We start from the raw sequence: 14,696 nt of genomic DNA, 5'->3' as shown, positions 1-14,696 counted from the left end.
GAAGTTTAAAATTTTATATGGAACGATTCCATATCATGGTATCAAAACTTTTACGATTAAATTGTGTAAGTAAAATAAATATTCACAATTAAATATTTTACCTTAAAATCTCGAAGCGAGATTATGGACAACCAACAGAATTTAATCTGGGCGCTTGGTGTATATCCCAGGAACTGAATAGGACGAACAATTCTTCAATCAGGTCCACGAACAGAAGTTTAATCCCTCTGATAGACCTGCACAAGAAAAATCTATCAGAGGTTTCTTCTACGAAGAGAATTAACGAATTTGATCCCGTTAAAACCAGAACTGCAAATTCAAAATTCACAAGGCTGGGAATTTTCTGGTCAGAGAGAGGAGATGGCGGGGCGGCCACTAGAGGAAAAACAACTAGGGTTTTCGAAAATTTTGGGTGACAGCGCTCTGTTGATATAATTTTTGTACTGCAATAACTTATTTATAATGGTGGGCTGCAAACAGCTTAGGGTCCCATTAGTCCTAAAGTTCACGCCTTACAAGCACAAGCCCGCATGTTCAGGAAATTAATATAAAATTCATCGTGACTCAATTTGATAAACCAATTTCACCAATGTGCACAGAAACCATTTCTGCATCTTTTTAGAGTCAAGATAATTTTTTCTGAATCCGAATTCAGTGAATCCAAAAATGCCCATCCCTTTGTCATTTTAGGAAATCTTATCTACTTCTACTCTGATATAAGAAGGCCATTTTTCTTTATATTCACTAAATTTAACTCTTTAAATTTAATTAACATCATACGGGGATTAAAAATCCATTACTTACTTGTGTGACCTCCAATGGTTGCAGGGATACAGCAAGTCGTGGGCTCACAACTCCTTGTGAGTACTCCGAACAAACAATTTCCAACTTAGCCCATTCGAATCATGGTAAGAGGGCGCCTAGAACCGAACCGCCCCATGATTCCTTATGTATCACTGATATTGTGCCTGCAAGAACCAATAGATTTTGGTTATGCGTACAGTACGGTCGCCTTCATCCATATATCCCGATCGAATCAACAACCATTGGTAAAAATCGTGAGTCGGTCGAGATTCGATAAACAATGGGCAATGCATCTTGAAGATCAAATAGTGACATCGGCATGTGCTACTAAGTAAACCTAACCATTTCTTAAAACACATCATGTACACTGGCCCAGAGATTCGTCACAACTAATATCACCTCAAGATTGCATAGGATATCCATACTAGCAAGTATGGGGTGAATCCTTGACAACAAAGCATCGACTCCTATATGTGTCATGCAAACTGTACCCAATACCCCCGCCCCCGACACCATAGATGACCCCAATAGAGTCGGTAAACGAGTCAAAGTACAGTACTAGCATATACGAGTCTCAATGATGTTTCAAGTAGTAAGGATTAATGGTGTAGCCAACCAAAACGCGCGGACTTTATCCACTCGATAAGTTGATAACCACTTGGAAATTCCGGAATCGGGTAGTTCGATCATTCCATCATATGAATACCCATATGCATGCTTTGAACATCTCTAAGTGGCCATACCAATGAAACGTGTGTCCTCATACCCGGGCGCAAATTCGCAAAATGGCTAGTTCTCAATCTCGAGCGATCCTTATCCTTATTAACGGAACGAAGACGGAGTCAATCGAGCTAACACACGTCTGTGATTAGGGAATATACACTTGACTATAAGTATGTGTTTCATGGATAGCCATCCCCATGTGACCCACCACATCTTAAGCATACACTATAGTATAATTCAAGGTCTTCATTCTAAACATCTTTATAGTATGTCACAACATAATAATATGATAAAAGGATAAAGTAAATGCCATTATAAAAGTGTAAATTATATTAAACAAGAAGATTGATTATACATAGCAAAGTCATAAAAGCCCCTTAGCCACAAGTTGGCTCACCGGGGCACCCCACTCGTTTCACAGCTTAGGGACACCTTTAAAAGTATGAGGCAGGACGAAACTCTTACACTTGAAGAAGCCACAGGGGCCGCCGAACTCCCAAAGGAATTGGATTTGAAAGCAAATGGAAAGTATCGTCAAAAGCCTACTGGAGAAAAGGGTTAAATGTGAGAGGACGATCATTGGGAAAGAATGGGATTCAACAAATAAATACAGATCAAGTCTAGATCCAAGTCAAGAAGAACCAAGAATGGACAATGTTGGTCTTGTAAAAAGGAAGAGTCACATTAGAAGATTCTGGGCCCTTTAAGAAAGACAAATCAAGGGTCATGAAAATATGTCCTGTCACAGATGCTTGCAAATATCCTTGAAGTGATATGAAGAAGCTGAGGTTTGAACTCATCTCCATTGAAGATCATAAGGAAAAATGGATATTGGAATTCGGGTGTGGTTCCATATCATATGTCTCCAAGAAGAGAATGGTTCACTGTTCTTCAAGAAGCAGACTCAGGATATGTATTACTTGGGAATAATCAATCATGTAAGATCCAAGGGACTAGTTCTATCAAACTGAGAATGTGGGATGGTTCCATTAAGATTCTTAACAGATGTAAGATATATTCCAGACTTAAAGAGGAAATTGGATCTCTTTAGGCACCTTGGATCAGAAGGGACTTTGTTATAAGGCACAAAATGGCACCCTTAAGGTTGTAAAAGGATCACTTGTCATTATGAAGGCTATTCTAAGCATGGATTGTATGTTCTTGAAGGATCAACCCTACCATCAGAAATCATTGTTACTACAACAGTCAAGAATGATACACAGTTGTGGCATCAAAGACTCGGCCACATGAGTTTAAAAGGACTTCAAGAACTTGGGAAAATAGGGATTCTTGGATCAAAGACAAATAACTGTTTTGGACTTCTGTGAAAACTGTGTTCTTGGAAAATCTCACAGACTAAGTTTTAACACTGCATCTCAAACACAAAATTACCTCTGGATTATATACATGCTGATCTTTGGGGCTCTCCATAGGTACCTCTATCATTGTCAAATTGTCAGTATTTTATTTTCTTTATTGATGACTATTCTAGAAAAGAATGGATCTATTTCCTAAAGACAAAAGATCAGGCTTTTAGTAAGTTTGTAGACTGGAAAATCTTAGTAGAAAATCAATAAGGAAATAAAATTAAAGTTTTGAGAACTGATAATGGATTAGAGTTTTGCAATCATGAGTTTGATGAATATTGTGTTAAAAATGGCATTGCTAGACATAGGACTTGTATCTACACACCACAGCAAAACGGAATTGCAGAGCGTATGAATAGAACATTAATGAAAAAAGTCAGGTGCATGTTAAGTGAAAGTGGTATGCCACCAAAATTCTGGGCAGAGGCAGCTTCTACTGCTTGTTATTTGATAAACTTGTCACCCTCCTGTGACATTGATTTTATGGTACCAGAAAATAAATGGTCAAACATGAAACCAAATTATAAGCATTTAAGAATTTTCGGTTGCGTGGTGTACATTCATGCTAATCAGGGTAAGTTGAATCCTAGAGCAAAGAAGGGTATTTTCTTAGGTTATCCCACTGGTGTTAAGGGTTATAAAATCTGGCTTTTAGATGAACAAAAGTGTATAATCAGCAGGGATGTAGCGTTTAATGAGTCTATTTTTTATGCTAACAAAGGATGTTATAGCAGAAGCCAGCTCTAAACAAGCTGAGCAGACCTTACAGGATACTGATGAAGCACACTCTAAAAGAAATACACAGAATAAAGCTGAAGGTGGAGCTAATCATCCACTATCTGAGGACACTTATGATATCAGTCACATAGAAGATTAGATATCAAATCAAGAATCTGATGATTTAACAAAGAACCAAGATTCACATGGTGATGATACTGATCAAGAACAAAATCTGGAAGACTATAAGCTGGCAAGGGACAGAGTCAGAAGAGAAATCAAACTGCCATCTAGATTTGCATCAACTGAGTTCACTGCTTTTGCCCTAAATGTGGCTGATTTAATGGATTTGGAAGAACCTACTACCTATGAAGAAGCAATAAGAAGTAAATATAGTGCTCTATGGCAGACTGCTATGCAAGATGAATACAAGTCCTTGATTAAGAACAACACATGGACTTTAGTCAACAAACCAAAATATAAAAGGTTGATTGGCTGTAAATGGATATATAAGAGAAAACCTGGAATCCCAGGATTTGAAGGTCCAAGATATAAAGCCAGGTTTTTTTTTTTTTTTTTTTTTTGGAACAAACACCGCCGGAAGCGGGGGGGTTAGGCAGACCCCTACCTGTATATAAACATATAAAAGCGAAAGAAATAAAACCTAACGGAGGAGGGGGACTAGGCCAAGACCTCCCCAAAAGTCTATACAAAGGTAATAGAAACATCAGAACAGCTAGGGTATCGGAAAAAATACAACCCGAACCTCCCTAGGAAATAAGTAAATACAGAAAAAATCAAAGACCACTCCCTAAGTCATCGTCAGCGGTCGTCCTGTGCAGCCAAAAGCCAGTAGAGATCCACAACTCCGAGCTCAGCAAAATCAAAAACCGACACTGAGGCGCAAAAAGTGGCTGGCACCATCCTGAGCTGAACAAAAGATCACAGCTACGCTAGAAATATGTCCAGAAGTCACGATCAGATGGGAAGTCACTATACATCAGAGGTCGCCTGGAAAAAGGAGGAACGACCACAAACCAGCAAACCTGGAGCAAAAATATCAGGAGAATGGCGAAGGGAACTCAAGCCATAACCAAAATCCCAAGAAGACTGGAAATACAAAAAACAAAGGGCGCGAAAGGCCGCCCACATAACAACCATCCAACAGCAAGAACCAGGCAAGGGGGAACCACAGTGAATGCCTGGCAAATCATCTCCCTGAAGAAGCAAAGTGAATGACAAGGGAACAAACTAACTCCAAAAAACTCCGGAAATGAGGCCGGAGAGCTTTACCTGCAAAGAAAAATAAATAGCTACATATATAAAAACTCTAGGAAAACCTAGAGGAAAAGAAGGTGGAATAAAAAGAAGCCCAAGAAAAGCGGCGAAAAGGGAGCAAAAAGCTCTAGGTGAACCTAAATCTAAGATAGGGAAGCCCGGATAAATCAGAACGGGCCAAAGCAGCGATAAGAGTGGTCAAAGGAACACCAATCTCCAACAAACACTGCCTATGATCATGAGCCTGCCGCGCCAACGCATCCGCAACCGAATTCCCTTCCCGATAGATATGCGAGAAATGAACCGGCCTATTCCGCACCAAGACACGCATCCTCGAAACAATATGATCTAAATCCCAAAGACATCTCCGAGATCTAAGAATCTGAATGGAAATCTGGGAATCGGTCTCAATCCAAAGGGGAAAAAGGCTAAGGTCAGAACAGAGAAGAATACCCCTCCAAACCGCCCAAAGTTCTGCACGGGACATTGGACCCCAAACCAATGAACTCACTAAAAAATGCCAAGACCCTACCAGAAGAATCCCGGACAACCCCTCCCACAGACGACTCACCGGGTTACCTCTCGAGCTCCCATCCACATTGAGCTTAAAGGACCCAGGTTGAGGCCTCAACAAACGGACAATGAATGTCCATCATCCTCGCAGCTTGCAGAGCCCCCAACCAGAGATGGGGCTTGATAACAGTTGCGGAATGGGCAAGTCTCAAATAAGACAAAATTTGGAACTTAAACCGTCTCCGCAGAGGAGGGTAAGTGACGGTGCTTAACATCATTGCGTGCAGTCCAGAGGAACCAAAGCACGACAAAAGGAAGGAATTCCCTCACATTACCCCCAGGAGACCAATCGCGACCCCTTTTCCAAGCACTGAGAAACAAACTGAAGTTCTCAGTGATAGGGATGCGAACTCTAAAGATAGCCCCAAAGAAATGCCACACAGAGCGGGCGATGGGCCCGTCGATGAAAATGTGCGTGAATGTCTCCGACAACTCACAGCACTGGCACTTGGACACAAGGGAGAAACCCCGCTGTTGGAGCACCTCATCCACAGGCAACCACTGATGCCAAAACCTCCACAGGAAAAAGGACATGGTGGGCCTCATCCAGCGCCCCCAACAGGGAGTAAAGATATCCGATACCGAGCCTCTCGGTCTGACCTGCTCCCAAGAAGATCTCACAGAAAAAGCACCATCGGTGCTGTGGATCCAGATAGCCGCATCCGGCTCATCCACCAAAACAGGAATCTGAACGATCTCCTCCGCCACCGAGGGAGCGATGACAGCGCAGAGGAGATCAAAATCCCAGTCTCCTTCCAACAGGAAGCTGAAAACACGCACACACCGATCCCCTCTGACATCACACCTGCTCGACAGAGGCGCGTCACCCAACCAAGTATCATCCCAAAAAGAGACATCCCCAAGACCAATCCTCCACCGGATACCACGCTCCGCACGAGGTCTAATCTGGAGCAAACGCCTCCAAGTGGGGGAAATGGCGCCACGAGAAGGAGCACAAATAGGGCTGACAGTCCGGCAATACTTCCTCAAAAGGAATCTCGCCCAGAGAGAGGAACCCTGCCGAAATCTGAACCACAGCTTCATGGAAAAGCTGTCAACAATGTCCTTGAGCCTGCGAAAACCCAGGCCTCCTTCTTTCACAGGAAGGCAGGCGCGAGACCAGCGGGCCCAGTGCCACTTCTTCTCTAAGGTTCTGGAGCCCCAAAGAAAAGCATTGAAAATACGCTCCAATTTCTCCAAAACAGCCAAAGGAAGCTGGATCACCTGGCAGAGATAGATCGGGATGGAAAGGAGCACACTGCGGATCAACATCATCCTACTCCCAGGAGCAAGGGAACGAGACTCCCAGCCCTCCAGCTTTTTCCGGACCGACTGCAGAAGAGGCTCAAAGAGAGAGCACTTACGGTTCCCATGGAAAAACGAAGCTCCAAGGTATTTCAAGGGCAGCTGCCCCTCCTCGAAACCAGTGATGCGCAGCAAACGGGAGCCGTTGACGAGCCGTCCAGCCCGGAGGAAAGATCATTGCACTCTTGGCCACATTAACGAGCTGTCCCGAGCAATTCTTATAGTGAGCCAAAAAATCTTTTAAGACGCTGAAGACCGCGGGATCCCCCATTGGCAAAAATAATGACATCGTCAGCATAGGCCAAATGGGAAATCGGCAAATCACACCCAGATCGGTACCTCATATCGGAATGCTGGAGGAACAGTCGGTCCAAACCACGGGACAGATACTCCGCTCCGAGAACGAAAAGGAGGGGAGATAACGGGTCACCCTGTCTCAAGCCCCTCGAGGAAGCAAAGAAACCAGCAGGGGTGTCATTGACATTAAACGAGAACTTGCAAAACGAAATGCAGGCCCTCACCATCCTCACGACCTGCTCCAAAAAACCAAACCTACGGAGGGCATCCAGAAGAAAAGACCATTGGACTCTATCATAGGCCTTAGCCATGTCCAATTTCAGAATGACATTACCACCACGGGCAGGGAGATTAAGACTGTGAGTGAGCTCATTTGCAAGAAGGATATTGTCAGCAATCATCCGCCCCGGCACAAAGCCACTCTGAATCTGAGAAACAAGTCTCCCCACCACTGACCTCAGACGAGAGTATAAAAGCTTCGAGATGATCTTGTTGGAAACATTACACAAGCTGATGGGACGGAAGTCCGTCCAATCTTGCGCTCCCTTGACTTTGGGGATCAAAGTGATCGTGGTGGCAGTGAAGCCCTGGGGCATAAGAGAGCCCTGAAAGAAATCAAGGACGGCGTCCATGACATCATGTTGCACAAAATCCAGCAGCTCTGAAAGAAAACCGAAGAATACCCATCGGGGCCCGCCACACTATCCCGAGGGATGGAAAAGACGACAGCACGAACCTCCTCCAAGGAAGGTGTGGCGGCAAAGCTAAGGTTCTCCTCCTCCGAGATCTCTGAGGAGAAGCCAGAAAAATCCGGAAGATCCAGGACAAAGGGGTCTCCAGTGAGGAGGCGCTCGAAATAGCAGCCCCAGACTGCTTGATGAGACCAGGAGAGGTGAGGCAAATTCCATCCTCCCAGATACGAAAGATCTTATTAAACACATTCTTCTTCTTCACCATGTTATGGAAAAGCTTCGTATTCCTCTCCCCGTCCTCAAGCCAATTACAAGCAGCTTTCTGCTTCCAAAAATCCGCTTCCAAAGCGGTGACTCTAGACAACTCCTCATTGCACCTGGACAAGAGGGTCCAGAAATGCTCAGAGGGATCCGCTTCACAAGCGGCCTCAGCCAGTCTAACCGACCTCTCCGCCTCAGCAATATTATCAAAAAGGTTCCCAAAAACATCCCGGTTCCACCACTTGAGGTGGCCCTTCAACCGTTTCAGCTTGGCAAAGAGCCTGGGCATGCCTTGCAAAGAGCAAGGCATGTTCCAGTTGAGCCTGATAGTTTGAAGGAACCCTGGGTGACGAGTCCACATGCTCTGGAACCGAAATGAGCTCGGCCCCCGAGCAAAGACAGGAGCAGACACCAAAAGAGGACAATGATCCGAAACTGTACGACTGAGGTGTTCAACTCTGACTGAGTTGAAATGATCACCCCAATCCACAGAGACAAAGACTCTGTCAAGATGCTTCCAAATGGACTTATTCGTCCAGGTTAACGAAGAGCCCTCAAAACCAGCGTCGACCAGTGCAGACTCCAAAACAAAATGATTAAACTCGTCCATGGGGAGCTGCCTCCCACCAGAAGAGCCAAGACACTCGGAGGCATCCCTCACGACATTAAAATCCCCACCGATAAGTCAAGGACCACATCAGGCTTGACCTGCAGAAAAGAAGCCCACAAGTCGCGCCGTAAAATGTAGTCACACTTGGCATAAACGAAAGAGCAAAAAACATGGGTCGGAAAAAAGGGAGCCGACACGCGAAGATGGCGGAACTGAGCGTGATCAAAGACACACTCCGCCTTCACATCGTTAGCCAAAAAAAACCCAAATATGACCAGAAACATTCGAAAGAACTCTTTGGAAACCAAGACGACGGGTCATAAAGCGTTGGTCAAGTGCAATCATCGGCTCCAAGATAGCCATGAAGTGTTTTCTCCAGTAGTCAAACATTCTTCCATTCGAATTCTATTAGCAATCACAGCTATGCAAGACCTGGAACTTGAGCAACTGGATGCTAAAATAGCTTTTCTCCATGGAAATCTTGAATAAAAGATCCTGATGACACAACCTAAAGGTTTTGAAGCAAATCATTAGGCTGATAAAGTGTGTTTGCTGAAAAAATCACTTTATGGTTTAAAGCAATCACTTAGGCAGTGGTATAAGCGGTTTGATGACTTCATGCTAATGCAAGGATATAGTAGATCAAAGTATGACAGTTGTGTGTATTTCAGAAAGCTAAAAAGTCTGTCGTATATCTACCTTTTGATTTATGTGGATGACATGCTCTTAGCTTGCAAAGATATTGATGAAATCCATAAGCTAAAGCAGCAACTTAATACGGCATTTGAAATGAAAGATCTTGGACCAGCAAAGCAAATTTTGGGGGTAGAAATTAGAAGAGATAGATAGAAGAGAACTTTGTATCTGTCTCAAGAATCATACATAAACAAGGTTCTAGAACTCTTCAAAATGACAGATGCAAAATCAGTAAATACTCCTATTGGGGCTCATTTCAAATTAAAGGCTGTAATGGAAGATCAAGAGGAACTTGAGTCTACTCATATGAAGTATATTCCCTACTCTAATGCAGTTGGAAGTATCATGTATATGATGGTTTCCACTCGGCCAGATATTGCATATAGTTTGGGCCTTGTGAGTAGGTTTATGAGTAAACCAAGTAGAGAGCATTGGAGGGCAGTGCAATGTTATTAAGATATCTAAAAGGTTCAAAAGAGTTAAAACTAAAGTATTCAAAGTCTGTGGAAAATACTTGTGGAGTTACAGGTTACTGTGATTCAGATTATGCAGCAGATTTAGATAGACGAAGTCAATCTCAGGGTATGTATTTACTGTTGGAGGAAATGTAGTAAGCTGGAAATCACACTTGCAAAATGTGGTTGCTTTATCCACAACTGAAACAGAATACATAAGTCTAACAAAAGTTGTAAAAGAAGGATTATGGATCAGTGGATTTGTATCAGAAATTGGATTTGAGCAGAAGGATATTACAATTTTTTGTGACTCACAAAGTGCCATACATCTATCTAAGAATTCGGTTTTCCATGAAAGGACAAAACATATAGATGTGAGGCTGCATTTTGTGAGAGATATCACTTCAAAGGGATTAGCTAAAATTCAAAAGATTGATACTAATATTAATCCGGCAGACATGTTGACTAAGGTAATACCTGTTAACAAGTTCAAACATGCATTGGGCATGCTTAAACTTGTTGTGTAAGGCAGCTTGAGTTTGGGGTGGAAACTCTTTGAGTTCATTGGATAAGCAACCTAATCTGTCAAAGGTGGAGATTTGTGGATTATTGACAAAGCATTAGTTATCATCAAGGGTTCAGATTAGTCAAAGCAAATCAAGATCTAATCCCACGGCTATGATTAACTTAGTTAGTTAAAACAGTTTATTGTTTTAAGTTAGCTTATAAGAGAGATTTGATCGAGGCATAAAGGTGTAACGGAGTTCAAGAACTCTTAGATATCAAAATCCAGATCTATCATCTTCTGATTCTCGAAGAACTTTGAGGGGCAATCTTCTGGATTGAATATTGAATATCGAAGAGCATCTTTGTTGAAGCTGGAACTTCAAAGATTGAGTCCCTGGATATTCTTGCATTCGTAAGCCATAGGTTTCTGATTTAGCTTGTGGTTATTCGATCTAAAGAGTATTGTATTGATTCGTGTTGGTTATTAGTGAATTCTTTGGGTTGATTCCCAGATCCTTGGATGTAGGATTGATCTCAATCCGAACCAAGTAATTCCTTGAGTTCTTACTTTTCTGCTTGTGTTCTGTGTTTCTCGATTGATTTGGTTTTCCATCGGGAAGTTGTGTTTTTCTGGTATTTGATTGGGGTAGATTCTATTTCTTGTGCTCTAAAGTTCAACACTGAGCATGATTGGTTTTTATCTATTTTTTATTATGAACAATTCTTTTAGTCCTAGAGGATGATGTAACCTGACGTATACAACTTTTATAACTTTTGATTTTATTGGATTGAATTTTTCTAAATTAATTGTGTTTTTTAGATTTAATTGTCTTTTAAATTACTTGATCACTCATTGAATTGTCACATTTATTTGAAATCGTTGCTTGGGAGAGGAATTTTGAATAGGACATTAGAAAATACACTGTTTTTGTTTATATAGCTCGGGAGAGTGTATGAATTTAACGGAGCTTTGGAAGAACATAATTTTTCACATATCATTGAGCCTAGATTTTTAATAGGGATATTTGAATCTTAATTGATATACTTTATTTGATGCTTGAGAGAGGGAAATAAAACAAATAAGTGTTCTTAGCTATTAATTGAATAAAATTCATGAAAATAATTCAATTAAAATTAATAGTTGTCAAAATCAGGTGAAATCAAATCCTCTAGACCATTATTTTCTCAATGATATTTCTCTGAATTTGAGTGCTTGGCTTGCTAAAGTTTCTTAATTATTTAAGTTTTCAAACAAAATTCTCTAATTAATTTTCTAGGACTATTTTAATTACAAGTACTAATTAATTTTTACTACTACTCCTCGTGGAAACGATACTCTACTTACTATTTATTAAAACTTGACAATCGTGCACTTGTGAGCATAAAAATACGCAACAAGTTTTTGGCGCCGCTGCCGGGGAGTAATTTTTTAAAGTTATTTTAGTCTTGTTACCAATTAGTCCAGATTTTAATTTAGAGTTTTTCTTTATTTATTTTTAGTCACTGATTGATTAATTAATTCTGAATTACAGTTTATGCGAAGATCTCAAAGCGTTTATTCTCTAATTTTTGATCCAGAGATCGAAAGAACTGCAAGAGCTTTGTGTAAAACAAGAAGAGAACTAAATAAGATGGCTGAAGAAAATGCACAACAGGCTCCCTTGGTTCCAATTAGAGATCACTTCTGGCCTACTATTCAAGCTCACTACTCTAGAATTGCTAAGGGAACCATTAATGCCAACAATTTTGAGCTTAAGACATCATTAATTAAATTGGTTCAGCAGAACCAGTTTAATGGAAATGCTACTGCTGGTCCTCATCTACATCTGAAGACGTTCCTTGAGATCACTAATACGGTAAAGATGAATGGAGTTTCGAAGGATATTATTAGATTGCGTCTATTTTCGTTTTCTCTCAGGGATCAGACAAGGAGTTGGTTGGAGTCGTTGCCGCTAGGAAGCATTATGACTTGGGAAAACATGGCAGTGAATTTTCTGGCGAAATATTTTCCACCTGCTAAGTCTACCCAGCTGAAGATCGAGATTAGTACTTTCAGTAAGCATGATTCAGAGCAGTTATATGAAGCATGTGAGAGATACAAGGATTTGTTGAGGCGTTGTCCTAAGCCCAATTTTGCAGATTGGGAATGTAGCGACCCTACCCGGATCCGCTACCTAATCAGAGTTAAGAGCATAATTAAATATGCATTAAATAAATCGCTGCGGAAGACTTAAATAAAAACAGACCGGCAGAATACAACCGGTTAAACCAATTCGATTAATACAACCAAATCGAATAAATAGCCTAAAGGCAAAACCTACAGCTAATCCTGCTGTCTTCACTGGTCACTGGCTAATCCAAGCTCCTGGTGCTCAATCCTGCACCTACATCTGCCCGTCGAATGGGGTGTCCAAATACACAGAAAAGACTGGACGTGAGCTCTAAGCTCAATACGAAAGCACTGGGTAAAACATACAAATATGATGCATGCAAATAATAGGGTATCCATATCTGGGATAACTGTATATAATTGCTCAGTAATGGCGCCTAGGACATGAGTGGTACGACCCGAGGAGCAAACCCTGTCGACACTGCTCAATCCTATAGGACGTGGACTGTGTCCCCAGATGCTAACTACCCATGACCCATCAGTCACTGGGCACTAGACATCACCCGTCCAAACAGGGCTGAGCGGCCCTACATGGCTCATCTCACAAGATGTACCGGCACAATATGATATGCACATGTTGCATAATAATATGACACACAAATGCAAATATAAGCATGCAAAAACCCGCTGGCTATCTCAGTCTGTACTTACGTAATTTACTACAGGCAGTCCTAGCAGTCCCACTCTAGGTTCCAAGCCTATATCAGCTCTACAATGCAAATACCCATGCATCAATATTTAAGCTCTAAAAGCCTTAACTAAGCTATTACATACTCCTAAATAATTTAAGGAGACTATAGCTATACCTGCGTCCGTCTTCAGCCCTTTGCTGTCGATAGCCTCAAAACTAGGCCACAGCTCGCTACGACACCTGGATCGCTATGCCACTTCTGAATTCCCAATAGGATGCCTAGAACTCCCTAGATCTGAGTTAGAAGGATTAGGAATCAGAGAGAAGAGAGGGAAAGGTGCACTTTGAAATGAAATCTCGGCCCCTATTTATAGACGGAGTTTGGAGCCTCCGAACACGATCGGAACCTCCGATCCCATCTTCGGAGTGTCCGATCGCCCAATATTACGTCAGCCATGACATCACTTTGCTGATGTCAGCAATGACACATGCCCTGGTCCCGATCGGAATGTCCGATCTTACCGACGGAGCTTCCGATCCAGTTCGGAGCCTCCGATCCCGAGTTCGGATCCTCCGAACCCGTTCGGAGCCTCCTAACTTGGTTCGGAGCTTCCGAACCCTCCGGATCCTCGGGACCTTCCCGGCTATTTTTGAGTGTCTTGAATCCATTTCTGGACTCCTTTAAACCATTTGGAATTTCCTTAATCATGTTTTAATTAATCTAAACATGATTAACACGCTTAATACACTCATTAATCGCTAATTCTGGATACGGGTTACTACATTCTCCCCCCCCCCCCCTTAAAAGATTTCGTCCTCGAAATCTAAGGTAAAACCTCGAGAACGTACAAGAAGCCCTTGCTCTAGTGTCTGGTCGAAATATCCTTCGACACACTCAGACTCCCGTCGAATTCTCTGCAAGCTTCATTAATGCTGAACCACATTAACATTTTCCCAGCTGAAAATTACTGCGCTACTGGTCGACAATTGAACTCCTCTAGCACTCGCATATCACAACATTGATACGTCTTCCAAACTGGCCCCGATCTCTCTGGTCACGAAAGATAACAACACCCACCTGATCGAGATTATCATCTCAAAGAAAATCTTATACTGACGAAGACCAAGTCATAACCTGACTGGTTTACTACATTCGTCGAATCACTAATCAAAACTAACCATCTAATGGTTCCAAAAGTTCTCGGTGCTCAACACCTCTAGTTAGGAAACACTTTTCCCAACACTGTGCTGACACATTCTAACATGAATCTCGCTTTAAGATAATCCAGTTGACTCAAGTCTATACTCCAACGTAACTGCTCACAATGTTCCCTAGACTGGTTATCCTCCCCACTCTCTCTGAAGCACAACTGGCTTCCCAAGGAATACTAGGAACTTAAACCATCATGTCTAATACATTCTGTTGTCCACGTTTCTTAGTATAGCCTCAACATTGTGCCCTGATGATAACTATCATCACTTGCAATTTATGATGCTAAGTCATCTCTTATCCATTGGCCTGCAAAATCACGCATACTTGCAATAGAAGTCATTACGCCTCTGATGATCTACATCATCTCGATCATAGGTTATTCACCTTATGAATTTCA

The 14,696-nt window shown here is 42.0% G+C and overlaps 2 protein-coding genes across 2 annotated transcripts; both read right to left on the bottom strand.

Annotated features, from left to right (window-relative positions):
- Positions 1 to 4,433: 4,433 nt before the first annotated feature.
- Positions 4,434 to 7,696, bottom strand: LOC140889458 (uncharacterized). Its single transcript, XM_073297176.1, has 5 exons — positions 7,055 to 7,696; positions 6,063 to 6,794; positions 5,640 to 5,963; positions 4,650 to 4,829; positions 4,434 to 4,541 (listed from the first exon to the last, which is right to left on the bottom strand). Exons 1-5 carry the CDS (start codon positions 7,694 to 7,696, stop codon positions 4,434 to 4,436), a joined length of 1,986 nt encoding a protein of 661 aa, XP_073153277.1.
- A 4-nt stretch (positions 7,697 to 7,700) lies between these two features.
- Positions 7,701 to 8,627, bottom strand: LOC140889457 (uncharacterized). Its single transcript, XM_073297175.1, has one exon. It carries the CDS (start codon positions 8,625 to 8,627, stop codon positions 7,701 to 7,703), a length of 927 nt encoding a protein of 308 aa, XP_073153276.1.
- Between the last annotated feature and the right edge of the window lie 6,069 nt (positions 8,628 to 14,696).

The sequence above is a fragment of the Henckelia pumila genome, chromosome 3 (genome assembly GCF_033568475.1).
Source record: "Henckelia pumila isolate YLH828 chromosome 3, ASM3356847v2, whole genome shotgun sequence".
Classification (NCBI taxonomy): Eukaryota; Viridiplantae; Streptophyta; class Magnoliopsida; order Lamiales; family Gesneriaceae; genus Henckelia; species Henckelia pumila.
This window is presented reverse-complemented; position numbering and strand designations above follow the sequence as displayed.

Excerpts from the sequence above, each read along its gene's own strand:
- LOC140889458 (XM_073297176.1), bottom strand. The coding sequence starts at position 7,696 with ATGGACGCCGTCCTTGATTTCTTTCAGGGCTCTCTTATGCCCCAGGGC. Across the intron at positions 5,964-6,062 it reads TGAGATCTTCTTGGGAGCAG|TGGTTGCCTGTGGATGAGGT; the intron begins GTCAGACCGAGA and ends TTTTGGCATCAG. Across the intron at positions 4,830-5,639 it reads TACCCTCCTCTGCGGAGACG|GGAGATGATTTGCCAGGCAT; the intron begins GTTTAAGTTCCA and ends TTGCTTCTTCAG.
- LOC140889457 (XM_073297175.1), bottom strand. The coding sequence starts at position 8,627 with ATGGACGAGTTTAATCATTTTGTTTTGGAGTCTGCACTGGTCGACGCT.